The following is a 25,838-nucleotide window of genomic DNA, read 5'->3' as shown; positions in this document are numbered from 1 at the left end:
TGTAGTTGCTGAGCCATGTCCAACTCCGTGCAACCCCATGGACTCTTAGCCCGCCAGGCTCCTCTGTCCATGGGATTCTCCAGGCAAGGATACTGGCCCAACCCAGGGATTGAACCCAGGTCTCTCACATTGCGGGTGGATTCTTTACCATCTGAGCCACCAGGGAATGCAGATCTTTGACACATCCATAGTGCCCCAGGGAATTTATACCAGGGTATCTGTTTGTTGACTGTACAGAGATTTTTATCTTGAAAAATGTTGAGCCTTGGCATCAAAACCAAGGTGGGAGCTGTATCTTGAAACAGTCAGGAGTAGAGGACACCACGGCTCTGACACTGTGTCCCCTAGAGTCTGCTTTGACAACTGGAAGCCACTTTGACCTGGAGCTTTCTCCATGCACCATGAGGAAGAAGCCCAAGCCTGTTTCTGTCCACACTCATTGGGTGAATGCTGAAACTTCCTTTTCCCTCTATGAATATTAGAAGGGGAAGTTCACCTCTGTGACATCAGCCCAAGGGAGCATTGTCATCTTGGAGTGGTTCATCAAAGAATACCTGGCTCAGGCTCTTCTTCCTATTCACATTCATGTCCTGACCCCACTCATGGCTACATTGCTTCAGTGATGGTTAATTGTGAGCTTGGTTGTTAACACATATGGGATTGAATATTTTAAAAACAACAACAAAAATAAGTTCCTTTTTGTAGAAGGCCCATGAAGTGCCCGTCAGGTCGTCATAACTAGAATTATGGTCACACGTGGTCATGCTTTATGGAGGTGGCATAATATTCATATTGGTTATACATCCCAGAATTAGTGTTTTTTTCCAAGGTTTCCACATCCATGAATGCGTATTTAACCCGTTCTCATACCACTAGTTTTCAAAATGTTAATTTTGCATTGAAAAAGGCAACAGTCATTTGCTGTTAACTTTTTAAACATTTTTTAAATTAATTTTATATGTTCTTTTGGCTCTGCTGGATCTTCTTTGCTGCACAATTTTTTTTCTCTAGTTGTGACAAGTGGGGGCTGCTCTATAGTTGTGGTGTGCCAGCTTCTTTTCGTGGTGGCTGCTTTTGTTGCAGAGCACAGACTCGAGGGCACTCAAGCTTCAGTAGTTGTGGCTCCTAGGCTCTAAATCACAGGTTCAGTAGTTGTGATGCATGGGCTTAGTTGCTCTGCAGCGTGTGGATCTTCCCTGATCAGGGCTCAAACCCATGCCTCCTGCATTGGCAGGCAGATTCTTTACCTCTGAGCCACCAGGGAAGCCCTGCTGTTGACTTTCGCACATGGATATAAGCAGGACACATTTACTAACAGCTCACCTTTACAGTTTTTGTCTAGCTGCTACTTGGATAGGACTTTTGTACATGATATTACTTTGCTGCTTTTATTGAATTCACAAAGTGCTGCTTTGTAATAAACTTGCAAACCCTATGGACTCTCTGGTGGCCCAGTGGCTAGGACGCTGCAGTCCTAATACAGGGGGCCCAGGTTCTGTCCCTGGTCAGGGAACTAGATCTCACATGTCACAACTGAGGGTTTGCACGCCACAACTAAGAGTTCACATACAGCAACTAAAGACTGAAGATCCTGCATGCCTCAACTAGCACCTGATGCAGTCAAATAAACAAATATTTTAAAAATTGCAAACCCTAAATATTAACCTTATAGAATAGGGTTAATTTTTTTCACATACCGCCAAAAACATGTGGAAAAAATTGCTCCACTTCATGTATCGTTTTTAAGATACAATTTATCAAATTGATAAATCTTTTAAAATAAGTTGTATTTCTGAGGTGTCAAGGAAACAAATGCTCTCTGAACTGCTACAGGATAGTAAATGTTGAAACCTTTCCAGAAGGACTCAGAGCAATACTTAAGATGTTAGAATTCTGCCTGCTGTCCATTAGGAAATTCCATTAGGAATTTGTCCTCTGTGTAAGGTTGTAATTGCAGAGATACCCATAACAACACTATTGCAATAGTAAAAGATTAGGAGTGTGTGTATATATATATAAAACAATAGAGAATATGTTGCAGAAATGATGGCAAATCAATAGAATGTTAACCAGGAAAAATTAAATTCAGGATATTTAGTCACTTAGAAAACTAGAGTATTAACTATTTTTAAAGGTTATAAAGTAGTATGTTTGGTATTAATCCATTTGTATAAATAATAATATATTTAAGAAAGACATAGGATGGACTAGGATGTTTTTCTCATTTGTGTTTATCTACTGCTGTCTTTTCAGTAATAACTATATTACAGTTGAAATTTTTGAGTCTATTTACAGTTTTTGATACAGCCTTAAGTGGTTAAAAAAGAAAGCAGGACAATACATTGTATATCAGACCAGACTTACACTTGGTGATTCCTTGTTAACCACCCTCTGTGAAAGAGCAGAGATGGCGTGTGTTTTGCTCACGGCTGCATCCTCAGTGCTGAGGATGGCACACTCGTAGGCAGTTAGCAAAGGAGAGTGAATGAACTGGTCCACTGACCCTGGCATTGTGGGTCTCTAACAAAGCCCACTTCCCCTGCTGCATTTCAGAGCCATCGAGAAGCTAAGCGGGCATCAGTTTGAGAACTACTCCTTCAAGATTTCCTACATCCCGGATGAAGAGGTGAGCTCCCCTCCGCCCCCTCAGCGAGCCCAGCGTGGGGACCACTCTTCCCGGGAGCAAGGCCATGCCCCTGGGGGCTCTTCTCAGGCCAGACAGATTGATTTCCCGCTGCGGATCCTGGTCCCCACCCAGTTTGTTGGTGCCATCATCGGAAAGGAGGGCTTGACCATAAAGAACATCACTAAGCAGACCCAGTCCCGGTACGTGCCTCCGGGGCTTCCTTTGCTTCGTTCTGAGGGGTCCCCTGAGTGCTGGTGGGTCCCGGCCATTCCCAGGTTGCTATTGCTTGCATCAGCAGTGGGGGGCTGTGCTGGATGGGACAGTAGCTTCTTTAAACAGAACTACTAACAGACTAACACAGAACCCAGGGGCCTTCATGAGCTTTCATGCCAGTGTCCTAAAGGTCATACCTGAAACACTAATAATTCATTAAAAAAAGGTACTAATGACCTCACAGTCACAAATTGTTCTCCTAAGCTCTGTGATGCCTGTGAATACATCTACATGTTTTTAAAACAACAGAGGTACGGGGCTGAACTTTATGGGATCCTAGAACCCACTTACCTTAGCTCTCGCCTCCTCTCCTGAGTCAGAGCCCAGGGTGATAGTCATTCTTTGAGACCACCTAGGGAGTCTCACAAACAGCTTCATAAAGGCAACGGGTGAGTCACTGCTGCATTGAGCAAGAAATAAAGTACATTATTAGCCTTATGTTTAGTCTTCTGTCTGCTTAAGGAGACTGACTCGGTAGTAGGAGTTGTAGTGGATAAAGTAACTTGTGAGGTTGTTGATTTTTTATGTTCCGAAGACCACAGCATGATAAAATGAACAAAGCACAGGACTTGAAAACAAAGACCCTTGTTCAAATTTTCCCCACTTAATAGCTATATAAGCTTACAAAAAATTTTAAGCTTTCTGAGCATCAACAGCTTGTTCTATAATCTAGGAGTAGTGTGAGAATTAGGACAGACAGATTGAATGACATAATTATTGTGAAAGCACTTAAATCACAAAGCACCAAATTACAAGTATTAGTTATTTATATTCCTAATGCATTTTACTCAGGTCATTGAGGGTTTTATAACCTGAAAGAGAAAAAGCTGTTTTCTTCAAAGTATCTGAGTTATTTCCAAAAAGTGGACAATTACATGAATCCCAGGGTTTATAATCATAGGAGTGAAGTGATAAGATAGCAGTCAGAGGAAGTACTCTGTGATGTTTCTTTTGTTTTAAAATCAGTCCCCTTTTATCCCTGTAAGTCTACTTCCCTGAGAAAGTGATTTTTATTTGTATGTCTTTTTGTTCCAATTTGAGGTGGCTTTATAAATGTAGCAAGTTTAAATAGAAGTGAAGTTAATTCTCAAAAGTGTGTGCCTACTTTTTTAGAAATAGGCCCCAAACTTGGATTTGGGCTTCCAACAACCAAAGTAAAAAAGGATACAATTAATTATGTGATTTTGAAAGTTAACAAAAACAAGTAGAGCCACAACTACCCAAAGAAGTCTGATAAAGTCATCAAGCTTTGGAGCCATTAGTTTTAAGAGTCTGCAAGAAGGCAGGCTGCCAGTGGCAAGGAAACCAAAAACTTAGGCAGAGAAAGGGCATGCCTCTGTTTTCTATCCACACTCAGATATATAAAGCTTGCTTGAATTTGGTGTTTAGAGTTGGATTAACATATGGCTTTTAAAAGCTGCAATCAATTCAGAGACTGGCACTGTGCCAATGTGCAGTATTATCCTGCTCACTTTTAAGATCATTTGAAAGACTACACAAAATACTTCATTTACCAAACTGGCTTCATTACCACACTGGCTTGGTGCCTTTGTCCAATAGCACTCCTGTAAGAAATATTCCTTTCTAAGTGGAGCTGCAAAGAATTCAGGTTTGGCCCAAGACCTTCTGCACTGCTTGCTGCCTTCTTGGAGAATGGCATTGGTTGCAAATGTGCTAATGACACTTATTGTCTGTCTGTGTCCTTGCTGTACATTGGCCAGTGCAACACTTCCTTGGACTAGGGTCCAGTGCCAGATGACGCTGTGCTATGGCTCCTGATTCTTTTCCTGCAGGGTAGACATCCATAGGAAGGAGAACTCTGGGGCTGCAGAGAAGCCCGTCACCATCCATGCCACCCCAGAGGGAACCTCTGAAGCATGCCGCATGATTCTTGAAATCATGCAGAAAGAGGCTGATGAGACCAAACTGTAAGTTTGCATGCAATGCACAGACTGCTCAACACAAAAGAAGATTAGGTTCTCATTCATTTAACCCAGGAAAGTTTTCAAAGAGCTGTAAATCTATTTCTCAGTTAAAGGGAGCAGGGGAAGGATTAATTTTCAGGTATTTGTTCCATAGAGACTACAATGGGAAATAGATCTTTTCTGTTTACAATGTGGCTATTTCTCTACTTGCATGTTTCTCTTGGTGATCCTAATGCTTCCGTCACTCACTGGCAATAATTATTGATGGGAACATAACCGTGTTGTCCAATGCGTATGCTAATGGAAATGTTCTATATTTGCACTGTTCACTGTAATAACCACTAGCCAAATGTTGCTGTTGAGTGCTTGAAATGTGACAAGTGCAGTGGAGGTACTGAATATTTTAACTTGATCCATTCAGATTTAAGTAGTCACATGTATGGCTAGTGGCCATCTTATTGGACGGGGCAGATTAAAAAAGTACATTTGCACCAAAACCATCAAAAGGGTTTTGCTCCTAAGCCCCTTGGACTCTTAAGCTTGGATTATGTTTCCTTAAATAGTAGAAACTGGTATCTGAGTGGCTGTTTTATTCTTTTTTCTTGTATCTCCTTTGTCCATTTCTTTCACAAAATATTGCTTAGGATTCCTGTTGTACCAATTTGAATGACAAATACAGTTCATAATAACTTGTATAATTTAGTAATACAAATTTATTAATTTGTATTATAAACAAATTAATGGTAATAGAATAGATAATATAAAAAAGGCTCTGTGTAAGTCTGGCAAAATCCACTTATAGGCATGGATTGTGGCAGTTTTATAAAGAAGCAGTGAGGGATGAATTGAATATAAAACTAATTTATATTCAAACAGTGTCAAATAATAGTGTTCCAAAACCAAGGAGATGAGAGTAGTTCTTAAAAGAAAAACATTGCAAATTCTTAGGCTTCATGAGAAACTCTAACATTTTACTTATGAATTACTTACTATTTGGGACTTTTGGAATCCCCCAAATGCTGTGACTTAATTTAAAGAAGCCCCTCTCTCATCCAAATTATTGAGAACTTTATAAATGTTACCCTCCTTGGCCCTTTGAATTAGGTGTCATCATCATGCAATATTTTAAAGAATCAAAAAGACTGCTAAATAAATTGGATTTTTAAAGTATTTATGTAGAGCCAAGATACAGTTTGAATATCTTTGAAATCTGCGTTTTTTTTAAATGAGGCACCATAGCCCCTGTGCTAGGGGCTGAAGCTACAACTCTGAACAAGATCCAGTTCCCTTTTTTTTTTTTTTTTTAATCCAGTGTGAGACATCTGCTAAACAAACAATTACACCAGTAAGTAATTTAGCACAGCTATGATAAGTGCTACTGTGGAAAACAACTGCAGGTAACTGGAGGCCCTAATCAAGGCTTTAGAGAGACAGAAAGAGATTTAGGGATTTCAGAGAAAGCTTTCCTGGGTAAGTGACATTTCAGCTGATCCCTAAGGAAGATGAGTAGGAGGTGGAGAATGGAGGAGAAGAGGGATCCTAAACTTTCCTTTTATTCATTTATGTGCATGTTTGGTCTTGTCTGACTCTTTGCAACCCCATGGACTGTAGCCTGCCAGCCTCCTCTCTGTTCATGGGATTTTTCCAGCAGGCATACTGGAGTAGGTTGCCATTTCCTCCTCCAGAGGATCTTCCTGACCCAGAGATTAAACCCATGTCTCCTGCATTGCAGCCAGATTCTTTACCACTTAGCCATTCATTTACCAAATATCTATTGAGTACATACTGTGTGCCAGGCACTGTTCTGTGTCCAGTGAAAAAAGCTGACGAAAAATCCTGCCCTCTGTAAGTCGCATCCCTTTATTTTGAGGCTGTTGTAGTACATCTGTTAGATGCTTTTGGTCTCAAGTAACAGAAAACGTAACGAATGGCTTAAGTAATAAACAGTTTTGATGTCCCATAATTAGACATCCTTACTATGTGAGAATGACCGCAGGGTCAGCTGAATCACAGCCTCAAAAGCCCATGACTTTTCTTTCTGTTTTACTTTCTTCAGTGTATCTGATATGCCTTTTCTTTTATCAATTGAGGTGATCATGTGGGTTGTGTCCTTCATTCTGTTAATATATTATATTAATTTTTGTATGTTGAACCATCTTTTCATTTCAACTTTAAAGACTCCTTTAGCATTTCTGGTAGCACTGGTCTAGGAGTAATGAACTCCTTTGACTTTTGTTTATCTGGAAAAGTCTATCATTTTCAAAGACAGTTTTGCTAGATACTATATTCTTGGTTGATAGTTTTTTATTTCTGTGCTTTGAGTATGTCATCCCGTTCCCTTCTGTCTTGCAGATTTCTTCTTAGAAATCCAACTGTAATCTTATGGAAACTTTCTTCTATGTTACTAATCACTTTTCTCATGCCGTTTTCAAGATTTTCTCTGAGTTTAGACACCTGGGTTGTAATGTCTCAGTGTGACTGTCTTTTGGTTTATCCCAAGTGGATGTTCTTGGAGCTTCTTAAATCTGTACGTCCATTTCTTTTCTCAGATTTGGAAAGTTTTCTGCCTATTTCCTGGTCTCTCCCTTGTCTCTCTCTCTATCCTTCTGTGATTCCAATGACATGTTTCTTGTTCAATTTGATAGTGTTCCATAGCCCATTATCCTGTCTCTACTTTCTTTAAAATTCTTTTTTCTCTCTTCACTTGATTTCACATGACTGATATTCACAGCTATTTGTAAGGCCTCCCCAGACAGCCATTTTGCTTTTTTGCATTTCTTTTCCATGGGGATGGTCTTGATCCCTGTCTCCTGTACAATGTCACGAACCTCATTCCATAGTTCATCAGGCACTCTATCTATCAGATCTAGGCCCTTAAACCTATTTCTCACTTCCACTGTATAACCATAAGGGATTTGATTTAGGTCATACCTGAATGGTCTAGCGATTTTCCCTACTTTCTTCTATTTGAGTCTGAATTTGGCAATAAGGAGTTCATGATCTGAGCCACAGTCAGCTCCTGGTCTTGTTTTTGTTGACTGTATACAGCTTCTCCATCTTTGGCTGCAAAGAATATAATCAGTCTGATTTTGGTGTTGACCATCTGGTGATGTCCATGTGTAGAGTCTTCTCTTGTGTTGTTGGAAGAGGGTGTTTGCTATGACCAGTCCATTTTCTTGGCAAAACTATTAGTCTTTGCCCTGCTTCATTCCGCATTCCAAGGCCAAATTTGCCTGTTACTCCAGGTGTTTCTTGACTTCCTACTTTTGCATTCCAGTCCCCTATAATGAAAAGGACATCTTTTTTGGGTGTTAGTTCTAAAAGGTCTTGTAGGTCTTCATAAAACCATTCAGCTTCAGCTTCTTCAGCGTTACTGGTTGGGGCATAGACTTGGATTACTGTGATATTGAATGGTTTGCCTTGGAGATGAACAGAGATCATTCTGTCGTTTTTGAGATTGCATCCAAGTACGGCATTTCAGACTCTTTTGTTGACCATGATGGCTACTCGATTTCTTCTGAGGGATTCCTGCCCGCAGTAGTAAATATAATGGTCATCTGAGTTAAATTCACCCATTCCAGTCCATTTTAGTTCACTGATTCCTAGGATGTCAACGTTCACCCTTGCCATCTCTTGTTTAACCACTTCCAATTTGCCTTGATTCATGGACCTGACATTCCAGGTTCCTATGCAATATTGTTCTTTACAGCATCGGATCTTGCTTCTATCACCAGTCACATGCACAACTGGGTATTGTTTTTGTTTTGGCTCCATCCCTTCATTCTTTCTGGAGTTATTCTCCACTGATCTCCAGTAGCATATTGGGCACCTAATGACCTGGGGAGTTCCTCTTTTGGTATCCTATCATTTTGCCTTTTCATACTGTTCATGTTTCATAGCTGTGAAAAGGAGAGAGGCAAAAAGCAAAGGAGAAAAGGAAAGATATAAGCATCTGAATGCAGAGTTCCAAAGAATAGCAAGAAGAGATAAGAAAGCCTTCTTCAGCAATCAATGCAAAGAAATCGAGGAAAACAACAGAATGGGGAAGACTAGAGATCTCCTCAAGAAAATTAGAGATACCAAGGGAACATTTCATGCAAAGATGGGCTCGATAAAGGACAGAAATGGTATGGACCTAACAGAAGCAGAAGATATTAAGAAGAGCTGGCAAGAATACACAGAAGAACTATACAAAAAAGATCTTCATGACCCAGATAATCATGATGATGTGATCACTAATATAGAGCCAGACATCTTGGACAAGTGGGCCTTAGAAAGCATCACTACGAAAAAAGCTAGTGGAGGTGATGGAATTCCAGTTGAGCTGTTTCAAGTCCTGAGGGATGATGCTGTGAAAGTGCTGCACTCAATATGCCAGCAAATTTGGAAAACCCAGCAGTGGCCACAGGACTGGAAAAGGTCAGTTTTCATTCCAATCCCAAAGAAAGGCAATGCCAAAGAATGCTCAAACTACCACACAATTGCACTCATCTCACATGCTAGTAAAGTAATGCTCAAAATTCTCCAAGCCAGGCTTCATCAGTACGTGAACCGTGAACTCCCTGATGTTCAAGCTGTTTTTAAAAAAGGCAGAGGAACCAGAGATCAAATTGCCAACATCCACTGGATCATGGAAAAAGCAAAAGAGTTCCAGAAAAACATCTATTTCTGCTTTATTGACTATGCCAAAGCCTTTGACTGTGTGGACACAATAAACTGTGGAAAATTCTGAAAGAGATGGGAATACCAGACTACCTAACCTGCCTCTTGAGAAATCTGTGTGCAGGTCAGGAAGCAACAGTTAGAACTGGACATGGAACAACAGACTGGTTCCAAATAGGAAAAGGAGTACGTCAAGGCTGTATATTGTCACCCTGCTTATGTAACTTCTATGCAGAGTACATCATGAGAAACGCTGGACTGGAAGAAACACAAGCTGGAATCAAGATTGCCGGGAGAAATATCAATAACCTTAGATATGCAGATGACAGCACCCTTATGGCAGAAAGTGAAGAGGAACTAAAAAGCCTCTTGATGAAAGTGAAAGAGGAGAGCGAAAAAGTTGGCTTAAAGCTCAACATTCAGAAAACGAAGATCATGGCATCCGGTCCCATCACTTCATGGGAAATAGATGGGGAAACAGTGGAAACAGTGTCAGACTTTATTTTTTAGGGCTCCAAAATCACTGCAGATGGTGACTGCAGCCATGAAATTAAAAGACGCTTACTCCTTGGAAGAAAAGTTATGACCAACCTAGATAGTATATTCAAAAGCAGAGACATTACTTTGCCAACTAAGGTCTGTCTAGTCAAGGCTATGGTTTTTCCTGTGGTCATGTATGGATGTGAGAGTTGGACTGTGAAGAAAGCTGAGCGCCGAAGAATTGATGCTTTTGTACTGTGATGTTGGAGAAGACTCTTGAGAGTCCCTTGGACTGCAAGGAGATCCAAACAGTCCATTCTAAAGGAGATCAACCCTGGGATTTCTTTGGAGGGAATGATGCTGAAGCTGAAACTCCAGTACTTTGGCCACCTCATGAGAAGAGTTGACTCGTTGGAAAAGACTCTGATGCTGGGAGGGACTGGGGGCAGGAGGAGAAAGGGATGACAGAGGATGAGATGGCTGGATGGCATCACAGACTCAATGGACATGAGTCTGAGTGAACTCTGGGAGTTGGTGATGGACAGGGAGGCCTAGCGTGCTGCGATTCATGGGGTCGCAAAGAGTCGGACACGACTGAGTGACTGAACTGAACTGAACTGATATTCAAGTTTTCTGAGTCTGTCTTCTGCCTGATCATATCTGCTTTTGAATCCCTTTAATATCTCAGTTACATTTTTCAGCTCTATTATTTCTGTTAGGTTGTTTTTGAATAGTTTCTTTTTCTTTGTTGATACTCTCACTTTGTTCATGCATCACCTTCCTGATTTCATTTAGTTGTTTGTATTCTCATTTAGGTCATTGAGCATCTCTATGATCATTATTTTAAAGTCCATCAAGTAGCTCATAGATCTGCATTTCTTTAGGGTCAGTTTCTGGAGTTTTATTTTGATCCTTTGATTAGACCATGTTTCTATTTCTTTCTATGGCTTATAATTTTTTTTGCTGGAATTTGGGCATCAGAAAAAGCAATCACCTCTCAGAATCTTTGCATAGTGGCTTTGTTCAGGGGAAGACCTTCACTAATCAGCCTGGCTGGAGGTTTTAGGACCTCTCAAACCATTTCTGATTTATTTCTCCTCCTGGCTTCTGACTGTGGAACTGCAGCTCTAACACACTATACACCTCTGTTTTCAGCAGCTGGCAGCTCCCTAAGTTAGGAGAGACAGAAACCTATCTTGCAGGCAGCCTCCAAGCAAGCCAGAATGTCGAACTCATTGTCCAGTCCTTCGTTTCTGTCCCAGGGGAGGGGCCCTGGTATGGAGGATCTCCCAGTTTCCCCTTGCTATGTTGTGTAGGGGAAGGAGCACGAAAGGCATACCAAATGCCACACAACTACTTACTCCTTTTGCTGGAATCCTTTTTTGGTTTTATAATAGCCTGGGTGGTATAGTTTCTCCCCTGATCTCTAGAGTTCTCAGAGAGTTTAGCCTGTCTTTTGTTGTCAACTTGGTGTCTCTGTAGGGATAGGAGGACCTGTAGTTCCTAGTCTACCATCTGACTGATGTCATTACCCCTTGTGCTTTTTTTAAGAGCAAGGAAAACCTTCCGAAAGCCATCCTACAGACCTCTTCTGATACCTCATTGGCCAGTCTCTCTCATGGACCTGTTCCCAACCAGTCACAACAAGGGAGTAAAATTAACATGATTTGGCTTGTGTTAATCAGAATTCAGGCACTAGAGTTAGTGAGAAACCCAGCTTCTCCTAAAGCCCATGGCCACTTGGTAGCTGAACAGAAACAGCTTCTATTTGTAAGAAATAAGGAGGGTGATAGCTCTTAATCCCATGGACAGAGAAACCTGGCAGGCTACAGTCTATGGGGTTGCAAAAGAGTTTGTCATGACTTAGCTACTAAACAACAACAATAGCTCTTAAGACAACCATTGTGTTCAACTTAAATGTCAAATTGTTGCTTGTCTCTTTTAGAGCTGAAGAGATTCCTCTGAAGATCTTGGCCCACAATGGCTTGGTTGGAAGACTGATTGGAAAAGAAGGCAGAAATTTGAAGAAAATTGAACATGAGACAGGGACCAAGATAACAATCTCATCGTAAGCCACTTGTTCCAATTAACTGTGCCCAGTAATGGAGAATGTGAGCATTTTGATATGTCCAGCTCGTTCATCTGCTTTTCCTTATAATGGGAATGTAATCGTAAGATAATCATATAATTATCTTCAGCACTGTCAAAACAAATGCATAAGTAGTTCCCAGTCAGACCTTCTCTACTGATATCATCTAAGTCACTGCAAAGATTTGAGATAAGATGGCAGATGTTCTGTGCCACAGTGTGAGGTGAGGGTATCCATCCCTGCCTCTTCCACCAAGACTTGAGTGTGAGCCTTCTGGGATTTTATTTTTCCTTTTGAAAAAAGGAAATTTTTCTCTTTTTCCTGGTGGCCAGCTTGCAGGATTTGAGCATATACAACCCTGAAAGAACCATCACTGTGAAGGGCACAGTTGAGGCCTGTGCCAATGCCGAAATAGAGATTATGAAGAAGCTGCGTGAGGCCTTTGAAAATGATATGCTGGCTGTTAATGTAAGTGCTGACTGCTTTCTTCTCCACTGGTTTTCACATGTGTTGTCAGGCAGGACCCACGCCTCTCTAAGAATAATTGTCGTTCGGAAAGTGAAGAAGCACTTTAGGAGTACAGAGTTACGCCTTTCTTCTTGGGGGCAAGGGCACCGGAATAATCAGGAGACGAACTAGTAAAATATGCTAAGTACCCTCGACAAAATCGTGTGAAGCCATTAAAATCACAGCTTGGAAGATTTTTAAATTAGAAATTGCTTATGACATATTGTTAATTAAGAAAATATATTAATATAAAAGTATATATAACTAGAGTTTTAAGTATATAAAATAATATGAGTCAAAATGACTAGAAGCCTGCATATAAAAATCAAGACAGCTGCTATGTTAGAAAAGTGAGATTTCCCCCCCCCTTCTTTCCAATTTAAAAAAAAACTTCTGATTTTCATCCCTCACTGATCTGTCCTTTCAGATTGTCCAATAAATGTTGTCATCCACCTCGACTCTAATAATTCTAGCAGACTGATTTGGGTTTGTCCTTCCTGTTGTTACTACCTGGTTTCAACTTTATAATGGGGAGACACCATCCTGAAATACATTCAGAAATCTTAAAAATATTTGTCCTTTTAATCAGAAGCACAAACTCAGCTCAGAGGAGTAAATTTTTTCATTTTTTTACGATGATGATCTTTTTAGCATATACGAAACAGGAAAGGATACTATGATAAGCTCTCATATGCCCATAATCTGGCTTCAGCAGTTTTCCGTTCATGGCCTGTTTTGCTTCATTTGAACGTTCATCCACATCCCCACTCCCAATGGATGACTTGGAAGAAAATCCCAGACTGTAACATTTCACAGAGGACTAAATGTTGAGAAAGGACTAGGTGGGTGAAATGCAGCCCCAGCTCCCTCCCTGCAGCACTTGCCATAGGACCTCCTTCCTCAGGTCAGTACTGCCTTCCCGCCTCACCCCAAGTCCCACCTTAGCGGCCCACATGATACTTGCGGGGCATGGTGAACATGGTGAGGCCCCGACTGCAGTGTGACCGTCCCTCCCCCCCATTTGTGTGTATTTGTCTGTCAGGGTATCATCCACTGGTCTCGTTTTCTTCTTTGGGGATCTTGGTATCTTATGATGAGCTCTTTCTGTGAACAGCTGGAAATGCTGCAGAGGCTCTGGGTGTTCCAGACATCTTCCCCTGAGCATGTGCCTCACTTAGGTTCATTCATGTCTGTGCTGAAGTCATGCGTTGATAGGTGAATAACAAAATCACTAGATCTCACACATGAATGGGATAAAGGCTAAGACCCTAACTCTCCCATTCCAGACGCTCAAAAAGAAGGCAAGTTACTGGGTGGCCCTAGAGCCACAGATGAGCAAAGAGAAAATGTTAGAGATTTGCTCGGTGGTCAGGGAGGCAGTGGTAGGACAGGTTGGTTACAGAACAGGGTGGGAGATACATTATCCCTCTGCCTCTGAAGGGCAGCCTGTGTGAGTGTCCCCATGTTTAAATGTGAGATAAGCAAGCAAGATGATCACGAAACTGGCAGCTGAAGGGTAAACAAGCCAAAATTGTGGACCATTCCAAACATGGATAAGAGTTTACACATGTGGTATCTTAATGAGGGGTCTGATCTTTCCCTGGATAAAGTTAGGAAGAACTATTCAGCCAACATGTTTTTAATCATATTCATTCAGCAAATATTTATTGAGTACTTACTATGTACCAGGCACTGAGCTCACAGCACTAAACAAGACAGTTTCTGTCCATGAGGAAATTGTTGTCTGAAAGGCGGAGAGGCAACTACACAGGCCATTCAAATACTATATGATGCCTGCTGTTTTAGGGGAACATGAGTGTGTTAGGAGAGCACGGAAAGGGCACCTGAGCTGAGGCCTTTGGGATGAAAGAAGGTTCCTTGAGGAGCAGACACCTAAGCTCAGGTGAAACCTGCATGATGAGTAGGATATAGCCAGGCGAGGACAGAGCCAAGCAACAGTTCTTGCAAAGCAGACAGTGTGTGCGGGGGATCCAGAGGGGAGAGAGGAGCAGGACTGGGAAGGGTGGGAGTGAAGGTTGGCAGGAGAGGCTGGCAAGGTGGCCTGGGTCCCCAGGAAGAGCCTCATTGCTGGGTTAAGACGTGTAGACACTCGAAGCAGCAGAGAAACTTTGAAAGGAGTGCCACCATCCGGTTGAGGCTTGGAGAGCCCGCCCCAGCAGCAGGGTGAGGAAGAGGTCCCCGGGGCCTGGGTGAGCTGAGTGGGAGACGCTGATGCCATCCAGACAAGAGATGGAGGTTGACCCAGGCAAGCTGGGCCTCTCTGGTCTCCTCCCCTCAACTTTTTCTCCATTTTTATTCCCAGCAACAAGCCAATCTGATCCCGGGGTTGAACCTGAGCGCACTTGGCATCTTTTCAACAGGACTTTCCGTGCTGCCTCCGCCAGCAGGGCCCCGAGGAGCTCCCCCCGCTCCCCCCTACCACCCTTTCGCTGTAAGTAGCTCAGCTTTCAGGGGTTCGCTCATACTCCTCTAGGCAGCGGCATTTCTCTGCTGTGTTGAATCAGAGCCAAAGCTTTCATTTGGAGGCCGTGCTCATAAGGGCTGAATTCAACAGTTCTTAGGACTTCTTCCTAATGGACAGATTAAAACCATCCTCTAAATATGTGCTCTTAAACATAGTATATATCATATCTGGGAAAGAACAAGACTGCTAGCAAATTCATTAGTTAGAAGCCTGTTCAATGTAAAAAAGGATTTGTTAGCGCAAATAAGAACCTTCATGAGTGTTGTTCACTTACTAATTAAATATATTTTCGTACCTAGATGACTCATGTATAAAATTCTAACCTGGGTCTACAATTCAAGTGCATTATATTTTATTAATAGTTTTTTAAAAGAAAATAGCACACACAGTGTTTATTCCTAGACACTTAGCACAATGCCTGGCATTTAGTAGATTCTCAGTAAGTATTTATTGTTTGAATCATAATTAATAGCAGCAGAAGAAATGTGAATGTTATGTGTTTTCTACTTGTCCCCATCCACAAGCATCATTCTAGATCAACATGTTACCAAATTAGGGCTCAGGATACTTGACAGCTTTTTTTTTTTTTTTTTTCCCAATTTATTCCCAATTCTCCACACATACTACTTATTTTTTAAGAAGACTAATTTTCTCCCAATGTTCATACTGTTTAAATGGGAAGAATCAGGTTGGAGAACATGTAGCTTAACCACCTCTTTCTTTCGAGAGGTGGTTTCTGGTATCGTAGGCTTCCCAGTGTCAGAATTCTGAGTAACTCTTTGGGTTAGCTGTAGAGACAGGGTGAACTCTGTGCTGTTTTGCCAACAAAATAGGGAAATAAACTGGCACCCACAGCTTTAGTCACAAGAGCATGCACGTTCTGTCACTGTGTTTATATACAGCTTTTCTAAGTCATTTTTAAATCTCTCCATACCATTTCTTTAGAATTATATACATTTTCCCTTAAAGGATAGCGCCCAATATTGAGCCGTGTGTGTGTCTGTCTGTCTGTCTGTCTTAGCTTTAAAGGGAGCTGGGAATATGGCAGGAGGGAACTGGCAGCTGTCACAGTCATATAGGTACTCAAAGCGGGGAGAATAGCTTTGAGAAGTGTGTGTCCCCATCTTTGCTGAGATGTGACTGAGCCCAGGACAGTGAACTGGCCTTAGACACATGGCATTTCTTGAAAGAAAGATTATAGGTACTGTTCCACCAGTGATAACTTTGAAAGTCACGCTACTCTGTCAACCTAAGTAACATAAATGGTGGGAGAAAAAAAGATGTAATACAGTAGAAAATTCTTCTAAAATTGATCATCTAAAAGAGAACTCAGCAAATGACAGTCTGAGGCCAGATCCAGCCTACCACTTATTTTTGTGTATATATACAACTATGAATGTTTATTAAACGCATTGTCTGTCTGCTTTTCTGCTGTGATGGCAGAGTTGAGTAGATGCAGTAGAGACCCTGAGATATGCAAAGCCTAAAATATTTATTTGGCTCTGTACAGGAAATTTCACAGATCCCTGAACTGAAAAACAAGAAGAGAACTTTTCATATGATAGTAGAATATTTTCTAAACTTGAAAATAGGTTTTGCCAGTTGGAAAGCTTCCTTTACATCCTTTACATCTGAGATTTTTTTTTACTAAAACAGTAGAATAATGATTTTTACGAAAATAGTTTCTGTTCTCTATAAAACAGATTTTAAATAAAATATTTTCAAGTTAAAAGCCCTGTAGTTCTGATCTTGAACCCTTAGATCAAGATTAGCTTCTAATCTGAAGCACATAGTTGCCCCAGCTCTGCAGCAGTACAGCTCCTGCAGACCTCTCTCTCTCTGACAGCTACAGCAGACAGGGAGGGCATAGAAGTGGGCATCGCTACCCACCGGTGCAGGGTCTAGACCCTGAATTGGAGGCTTGAGGGCTTCCCAGGTGGACCCAGGCCTCCTGAGAAGGACAGAGGAGGGTGGAGTGGTGGGGATCCTTCAAATATTTATAAAATATTACTGCTTTCCTGTCACTTAGACATTCGAATTTCAAGGAATTAGGGTATTTCCTGGTTGCTTTTATACATCACAGACCTCTAGTACTTTTGCTGTCAACATCCGAAGGTCAGGAGATCTGTGCACCTGTTTATACGTGGCTCACACATGCATGAATTGGGGTACCAATGCTGGAAGCTTTTGATATATGCATGTATATATGAAAATTACCATTTTTATCATTTTCTGGTTATAAAAGTAATACATGCATAGTATTTAAGAAGCAAATGGTGCAAGAGCAAGTTTTTTCTTAATCTCGAAATAACTCGTGTTTCTATTTATTTGTGTGTGGGTATATATACTATATATATACATATAAAGTATATAGATGATATATATTCTAAATTTTCACTCTACAATAGAAATTCTTGTATATATATCATGATTCTTTTATCCAGTTATTTTCTCAGAATAAATTCCTAGAAATAGAATTGCTGAGCCAAAGAATGTATAAGTATATAAAAATATAAATGTTGATCTTTTTCTATTTATTAGCACATAAATTTTGATACATAAACAATACACTACTGTTCCTTCTTATCTGATATGTGACACAGAGGCTTTCTTTTCCTTCTGTACTCTCACTACCAATGTAATTATCCTTGCAATCTGGTACTTTCTAACAGTGATTTTTCTATTTGTTTATTTTTGGCTGTGCTGTGTGGCTTCTCATTGTGGAGGCTTCTTTTGTTACAGAGCAGTCTCGGGGGCACACGGGCTCCCGTACTTGGAGCATGTGGGCTCAGTAGGTGCAACTTCCCGGCTCTAGAGCTCAGGCTCAATCATTGTGGCGCATGGGCCTAGTTGCTCAACGACATGTGGGATCTTCTGGATCAGGGATCTAACCTGTGTCTCCTGCATTGGGAGGCAGATTCTTTACCACTGAGCCACCAAGGAAGCCCTGCAATCTGATCCTTTAAAAGATACTATTATGAGTATCTTTCACTCGTAATAAGCACTTTGGGGCTTATTGGCCATTTTTCTCCCTCTCTAATTAACTGTCCTTTTGTATCCCTTGCCCATCAATCTGTGGAGAGGCAGTATAGAATCTGGAGTCAAACAACCTGTGTTTGAATCTCTGCACTATACCACTTGTTATTTTTAACAAACTTGGGCAAGAGACTTAGCCTCTTTGCGTTTTCTCTCTGTTTCATGCAGTTGTTGTCAGGGTAATTACATAAGTAAAACTCTGTACACATTAATTGCTATATAAATCTTAGTTGCTATTGTCATTTCCCCCCATCTTTTTCTTAATGATTTGTAACAGCTAATTACATATTAAGGCTGTTAACCATTTGTCATGTTGTAAATATCTTCCACTAGCTTGTCATTTCTCTTTGCTTTATTTGTGGTGTCTTGTGCCATAGTAATTTAAAATAGGTTTTTTTTGAACAAGTGAACTACTATATGAAGTTAATAGTAAATGTTTCCCTTTAGCCTTCCTTCTCTTACCCAAATTTTACCCAACTGCCACTCCCCAGAAGTATAGTATTATTATGTTTTAAAATGTCTTATGAGCATATATATAATCATTTTATTCAAAAACAAATGGAATCATGCCACATATAGTGAATTACTGTTGCTTTATTTTTCACTTATTATGAGCATCTTTCCATATCTAGAGTTAATTCTCTTTAATGGCTTTTTAATTCTGTTGTATGAAATTACTGTAGTTTTTCTACTGAGCATGCTATTTTTTGACGTTTGGGTTTTCTCTAGGCTTTCTTTGCTACCAATAGTGTCAAAATGAATGTCCTTAAACATAAGAGTGTGAGCAGATCTAGAAGTAAATTCTAAGACTGCAATTATTACATCAAAAGGGAATGCATTTTTCTTTCTAATTTTTACTTTTTCCTTCAGAATTAATGTAGAAATCTTAAGAATTAAGATAGTTAGATCAGTGTTGTTTTCCTTTATGGACTTCTGGCCTTTGATGTCATGCTAAGAAAAAGCTTCCTGCTATCTAAGAGTTATCCTTCCAGATTTTCTTATGTCATTTTTAGTTGTTGATTTGGGGGGATTGTTGCTTATAATTCATAGGCAGTTTATGTTAACTTGTACATTGAGCTAGGGATCCAATGTTATTTTTTTTCCAATGCATCACTCAGTTTGAAATGTCAGCTTTGTTGTATGCCAGATTCCCACTGAATCTTATTCCTGGGCTCTATTCTGTTCCTCTTTTTGTCTACACCGCAGTTACTGCAGTTTTATACTATCTTTGACAGTGTCAACACCAGGGTTATTTTTTTCCTCAAAAGATTGAATTGAAAGGATGGTCAACTTATACTATACTTGGGAAAATTGAGAATATATAGGAATTTTCTGTCCCTTGAAGATTTAATGCAATCCATCCATAAAACTTCTGGGCCTAGCACTTTTGTTTGGAGAAAGATCGTTTATAATCTTTTCAGTTTCTTATATGTTTCTGACTTGGTTTTGTTGATTTATATTCTCCTGTAAAAGTATTCATCTCTCCTTTCATACTTAGTGACACAAAGTTGTACAAAGCAATCTATTGCCTTTTAAAGCTTCAAACTTGTGAATATGTCTTCATTCCTAACATCACATACTGTGTTTTCTCTTTCCTTAATCAAATTTATTAGGGAGTTTTAATTTTTTAGTAGTTAAGGGTTCCCTTTTTGTTATCTTACAATAGTTTCCTGTACTTTCCTCTCAAAGAATGTTATTGAAACAGTTCTGGTTTTTGTGGTCTTGCTCATGCATGATCAGATTTTGGAAACCATGAATCTTGGAAAGATATACCTTCTCTAATGGACTAAAAGTTGTGTTGATGGCTGTAAAATCAAGCTTTTAATTGATGACTTGTAGCCTCTATATAATTATTTTTTATCTCTATGACTTATTACATTTTGAGAGCAGTTTACTGTTCCCACTATGATTATGACTTTTTAAAATTCTTTATTTCTAACAGATATTTGTTTAATGTATTTTTATATTACTCTAGAAATAATCTGGAACTTTAGTCCAAATTATTAAATTTTCTTTCTTAGTCAGGACACAATCTCATAATTCAGAGTTATTTAGAATTAGCTAAATTTTACTGGTCTCTGCTCACTGTAAATGGTTTCTTGTGTTCCATATCTTCTCGTTTCTTGAGTTATTTGTTTTTGTTTCTTTTTCTGGAGTACGTCCTTAAATAACTTTTTTTTAGGAATAGCACATAAATAGTATAATTTCTAAGCCTTGGTTTATCTGAAAATACCTTTTTTGCCCTTCACACATGAATGAAAGTTCAACTGGATGGTTAGATTCTAGGGTCATAGTTCCTTTAGAACTCTTAAAGCAATACTTGTAGCATTTTGCTTTTCAGATAAGTTGCTACCAGTAAGAAACTTTTTTTTTTAATTTGCCTGTAAGTCTTTTGCTTTTTGTAGCATTTCACCTTCACCCTGGGAAATCAGAAATGTGAGTCAGCCCTTCAGTCTGACTGTTCAGGTTTTTCACTGGTTCAGGAAACCTGGGTCTGTAATTAATTTTAATATGCTTCTCTTCCCTGTTTTTTGCTTCTGGAGTTTACACTTTCTGGAGAGAGAGTAATCCTTTCCCTCTGCTTGTCATGTCTTTCTGAGTCCCTCCTTTTGTTTTGGGTGAGTTAACCTTCTTGTGCACTGACTGCCTTTTCAGGAGTGTCCATGCTTCTATTTACATGGTTTCTATTGAGTTTTTACTCTGCTAGTTTTTAATTTCTAAGAGTGATGATCTAGTTCTCTGATTGGCTTTGCTCATAGCAGTCGTACTCACATATTAAAGCACTGCCCTCTTGAATCTCACTGAAAAATCAAAGCAGACTTTTTTAAAAAGTTCTCCCTCTTTGCTGAATTAATTTACCAAGGTCATGTGCTTGCCTTGCTTAGCTTTGTTTCCCTCTTCCATGCTGCTGATTCTCTGTATATGTCCAGTGAGTTTTAATTGTTCGTTCATGTACTTAAACTCAGCAGAAGGCATATTAGAACCCTTTGGGCAGCCTTATCATAACATACACTGTGGGTCCCACCTATAAACCAGTGAGTTTGGAATGTTCCATGGGAGGGCAGCATTGGGTTAAGATCTAGAGACACAGAGTCAGACAGAGGATCTGTGCTCCAGTCTTGGCTCCACTTCTTTCTAGCTTACCAACCTCTGGTCCCCATCAGCTCCTGAGGTGGTCCTCTGAGAACACACAGGGCTGGTAGGCAGGGGCTGGAAGGAGGCACTGGACAAGCCGAGGTCACGTGTGTGCCTTCTAAACCTTGAACAGCTCTACCCATGACCCTGACCCCTCTGCCCAAGTCCATTCCCCTGCCCCACGTCCATGTCCCTGGTTCCGGGGAGGAGCACCTGCCCTCTTTGTAACAGCACTCTGTCATCACACTAAAGCTGTTTGTAATCTGAAAATATTTTGTATGCCTGACCCTTGCCTCTTTACGACCCTTCCCACCCCTCTCTCTTCCTGCTCCATGATTTATGATTCAGAATGTCACCTAAACGATGCATCAGATAGTCATACCCAGCAGCTTGGCACTGAGGACCCTGTCGTTCTTCTAGGAAAAGCAGGCCCAGCTTTAACTCCATTCTAAATGTTCATGAGTGTGTTTGATATATTTTTGTTGTTGGTCAGTCACTAAGTCATGTCCAACTCTTTGCGACCCCATGAACTGCAGCACTCCAAGCTTCCCTGTCCTTCACTCTCTCTCAGAATTTGCTCAAACTCATGTCCATTGAGTCAGTGATGCCATCCCCCCATCTCATCCTCTGCCACCTGCTCCTCTTGTCTTCAGTCTCTCCCAGCATCAGGGTCTTTTCTTTGCCAGTGAGTCATATCTTCACATCGGGGGGCCAGAGTTTGATATCTACCCTGCTACTACCCCAGCATGGTCAAGCATAGAAGATGACACTAATCTCCCTCAAGCCCAGAATTTGAAATGAGCCAGTGGATAATAGTGACGCCCCCTCCCTTGCGGCCTCTCTTTTCGGGGTCACGTCTTTTAGGACCGCCTTCAGCATGATCTCTGTCCCCACCATATCTGAAATTGTAATTCTTTTGAAACCAAACCTAGAGTAGCTTCTCCCTCATGAAATAGCTGCTGCTGCTGCTAAATCACTTCAGTCATGTCCCACTCTGTGCGACCCCATAGATGGCAGCCCACCAGGCTCCCCCGTCCCTGGGATTCTCCAGGCAAGAACACTGGAGTGGGTTGCCATTTCCTTCTCCAATGAATGAAAGTGAAAAAGTGAAAGTGAAGCCGCTCAGTCATGTCTGACTCTTAGCGACCCCACGGACTGCAGCCTACCAGGCTCCTCCGTCCATGGGATTTTCCAGGCAGGAGTATTGGAGTAGGTTGCCATTGCCTTCTCCAATGAAATAGCTGAGGACCTTCAAACTGAGACAGTAACAGTAAGCTCAACTGCCATTTTAGAGTTAGGGTTCGTATCATACCACCTGTCCCACTCTGGGGCCCCAGTTTGTCAAATGGCTACACCCTGCTTTTCCATTAAAGAGAACATTTATTCAACAGGGTACTTTTTGATCATTAAGCCTAAGCATCTCTTCCATTTGAGGTTGTGGCCTCCCCTGTAAGCGTGGGGGTAGAGGGAGTGGGCAGTGTGATAAATGAGTGCTCATTTACCAACAGTGAAGGCCATACGGTGCCCAGTGATGGAGTCTCCATGCCGGTGACCTCGTCGAGTGCCACGTGGTATACTTCAGGGGCATCCGTTGTACGTAGGGTCAAACCCAAGTGCAAACCGAGGCCCACCTCTGCGTGACCTGGCTCTGCCTGCCTCTCTGTGTATCTCATTCTGCCTCAGTTATTTTTGCCATGCTGGCCTCTCCTGTCCTGGCTCTGTGTCTCAGAGAACTCTGTTTAGAGTGTTTGTTTCTTACCTAGCACCTTATATGGGGCTCCATATCCTCTGTGGATCCCCACTCGTAAGTTACCTCCTCCCAGAGTCTTCCCAGACCCCTCCCGGTGAAATCACCAGCTCACTACTTATCTCAGCAGCTGCCCCTCCTCATGTCCTCCTGTTCATTTCTTTCGTATACTGTCTGCCTCCCCAGTAGAATCTAAGTTCCATGGTGGCAGTGACCCTTTTCTTAGTATCTGTGTCCCCAGCACCTAGAACAGTGCTTTTGCTCAAATATCTTATGCATGAATGAATAAACAGTTGAATGAACTCCCACAATAGTATTATAAGCTGTAGATACTTTTTAAATCCATTTGTGGATGAGGTTCAGAAAAGCTGAGTAAATTATCCCCAGTTGTATACAGGTAGTGATTCAGACTCAACTCTTCTGGGGCTTCTGACTCCAAAAACCATCCTACAGACACAAAAGCTAATGACAGAGCCTCAGCTAGAAACAAGCTCCTGAATGCTGAGTTCAGGTTTCTTTCTCCACAGTAGTTTTCCAGCTGTAACTCATGAACAAAAAAGAGGACTGAGGAATCAGTTCTTTTTAGCCTTTTACAGTTCATTCCCTCCCCAATGCAAGTGGTAGATCTAAATTTGATACCATATTTGTCTTAGGAGCATTTAAACCCAAAATGGAGCTACCCTTGTGGTTTGTCTCTTTTGGGCTCAAATCACAATTCAGAAGAATTATTTCTGCTGAGGGCTGAAGGAAAAACTTTCCAGGTAAGAGGAGGGCAGACGCATCCTTTCCCCAAGGATTTGTCTGGGCAGAAAAGCTGCTGAAATTCTCTCCCAACCCTCCATGGCCCAGAACTGAGACCTGCGCTGAGCAGAGTCGAGTTGGTGTTCTTCAAGAAAGAGGCAGGACCAAGTAAGCCAAACATCTTCACTCAAGCTTCCTTTCAAAAGTGGTGTTTGCCAGGAGAACACTGATCTCATAGCCCCCTCTTGTGGCCATGAGGTGTCACTGCAGCCTCTTTCCACGTTACAAAAGTAGAGGCTGGCTTTACAGCATGGTTGCCAACAAAGGGAAACTAGCCAAAGCTATGGTTTTTCCAGTAGTCATGTATGGATGTGAGAGTTGGACTGTGAAGAAAGCTGAGTCCTGAAGAATGATGCTTTTGAACTGTGGTGTTGGAGAAGACTCTTCAGAGTCCCTTGGACAGCAAGGAGATCAAACCAGTGCATCCAAAAGGAAATCAGTCCTGAATATTCATTGGAAGGACTGATGTTGAAGCTGAAACTCCAATACTTTGGCCACCTGATGCAAAGAGCTGACTCATTGGAAGAGACCCTGATGCTGGGAAAGATTGAAGGCAGGAGGAGAAGGGGACGACAGAGGATGAGATGGTTGGATGGCTCACCAACACAATGGACATGAGTTTGAGTGAACTCTGGGAGTTGGTGATGGACAGGGAGACCTGGCGTACTGCAGTCCATGGGGTCACAACGAGTTGGACACGACTGAGCAACTGAACTCCCTTCCTTTGGCAGAGCTTCTGTCTGCTGCAGGTGCTATGGACACCCCAAGCACCCTTGGAGGAAGCTCCCCACCGTGTTCACATCTCTTTTTCCCCTGAGGTCAGAAGTCCACTGCCCAAACTCAAAAAGAGGAATAGCTACATTTTGATTCCTAAGGCAATGTTGTGCTCTGTAACAGAGAAGCCAGTTGGATATTCAGGGGACAGAGAACACCAGAAGATCTGTTCAAGGATCCTCAAACGGAAGTTAGGTCCACTAACTCCAAGCCTCATCGTGTCTGACAACTTGCCAGACAGATGGGCCCTCGGGGACTGGTCCCAGAGCTGTCCACCTCCCTTCCTGTAACAGGCAGGTCAGCATTTATTATACTTGGCCTTATGTGTAAAGCACAGTGAACTAGACTCTGCTGACTCTGCTTAACGTTCTACCCATAAAATATATAAAAGCAGATGCATTCCTGTCTCGCAGGACTACTATGAGGATTGAGAGAGTTTATGAATAAAGGATCTACCACAATGCCTGGGACACAGGCCTTGAATAAAAAGCAGCTACTTTTAAAATGAATCCTGTTTTCTTAACAGCTCTGTGTTTTTCTACCACATCTGCCTTCCTGTTCCCTGCTTCCCCCTCCCCCAATATATATATATATTCATTCATTTTCTCTCCTGTGTCAATTTCTTTTTAACTCCTCTGTTCTCCATCACTCTATTCCTTCTGAGATCCTCTGGGAGCTCAGTGATCTGACTTCCCCAGAAACACCTTTGCTTGTTTGGACTAACTCTTGGACTTGTCCTGGCACCTTCTAGTCCTTTAATCCATGGTTCATAATTCCTCAGAAGAGAAGCCACTGGCCCTCCCTCTGCCTGAGGTTAGGTTAGAAAGTGTGAGTGCATGCTCCCTACCCTGGTGGGTTCCTGGGAAGCCCAGAGCTTGGTTCCGCCAGGGAAAGAAGCAGAGATCTGAGCTGCAGAGGGATGTGCCTTCAGGGCTGCGCACCCATGTGCTGGGAGCCAGGGTTGCGTGTGGGTGCCCTGCCTCCCTGAGTTTGGTGAGCGGCCTCGCGGGCCCCACTGACTGAATGTTTCTCTCCTGCTGCAGACCCACTCTGGATATTTCTCCAGCCTGTGCCCCCCTCACCAGTTTGGCCCGTTCCCGCACCATCACTCTGTAAGTGCCCACAGTTTACTTCCATCTGCCACTCGTCCCTCCTGTAGCCAGTGCCACGCAGTCCTCGGCAGACTGGCCAGCGCATGCTCAGGGTGTGCACGCTGTGCCCCGTGGCTCCAGGCTGCCCTGGGAGCAAAATCACAGAGCGCCAGCACAGGAGACGACCCGGCCCTCGAGCGCATGGGA

General features: G+C 41.8%; 1 protein-coding gene across 2 annotated transcripts in view; it reads left to right on the top strand.

The window, feature by feature from the left end:
- IGF2BP2 (insulin like growth factor 2 mRNA binding protein 2) overlaps positions 1–25,838 on the top strand; it is a 166,784-nt gene that overhangs the window by 126,733 nt on the left and 14,213 nt on the right. The window contains exons 6-11 of one of the 2 annotated variants that reach the window (XM_040252543.1): positions 2,554–2,826; positions 4,693–4,827; positions 11,912–12,034; positions 12,388–12,523; positions 14,886–15,014; positions 25,584–25,652. In XM_040252543.1, the coding sequence (XP_040108477.1) occupies positions 2,554–2,826; positions 4,693–4,827; positions 11,912–12,034; positions 12,388–12,523; positions 14,886–15,014; positions 25,584–25,652 (865 nt within the window). The remainder of the gene's footprint in view (positions 1–2,553; positions 2,827–4,692; positions 4,828–11,911; positions 12,035–12,387; positions 12,524–14,885; positions 15,015–25,583; positions 25,653–25,838) is intronic. The other variant, XM_040252551.1, reaches the window with a different exon arrangement.

Source organism: Oryx dammah, unplaced genomic scaffold (assembly GCF_014754425.2).
Source record: "Oryx dammah isolate SB20612 unplaced genomic scaffold, SCBI_Odam_1.1 HiC_scaffold_2, whole genome shotgun sequence".
Lineage (NCBI taxonomy): Eukaryota > Metazoa > Chordata > Mammalia > Artiodactyla > Bovidae > Oryx > Oryx dammah.
The sequence above is the reverse complement of the archived record's forward strand: the minus strand, read 5'-3'. Positions and strand labels throughout refer to the sequence as shown.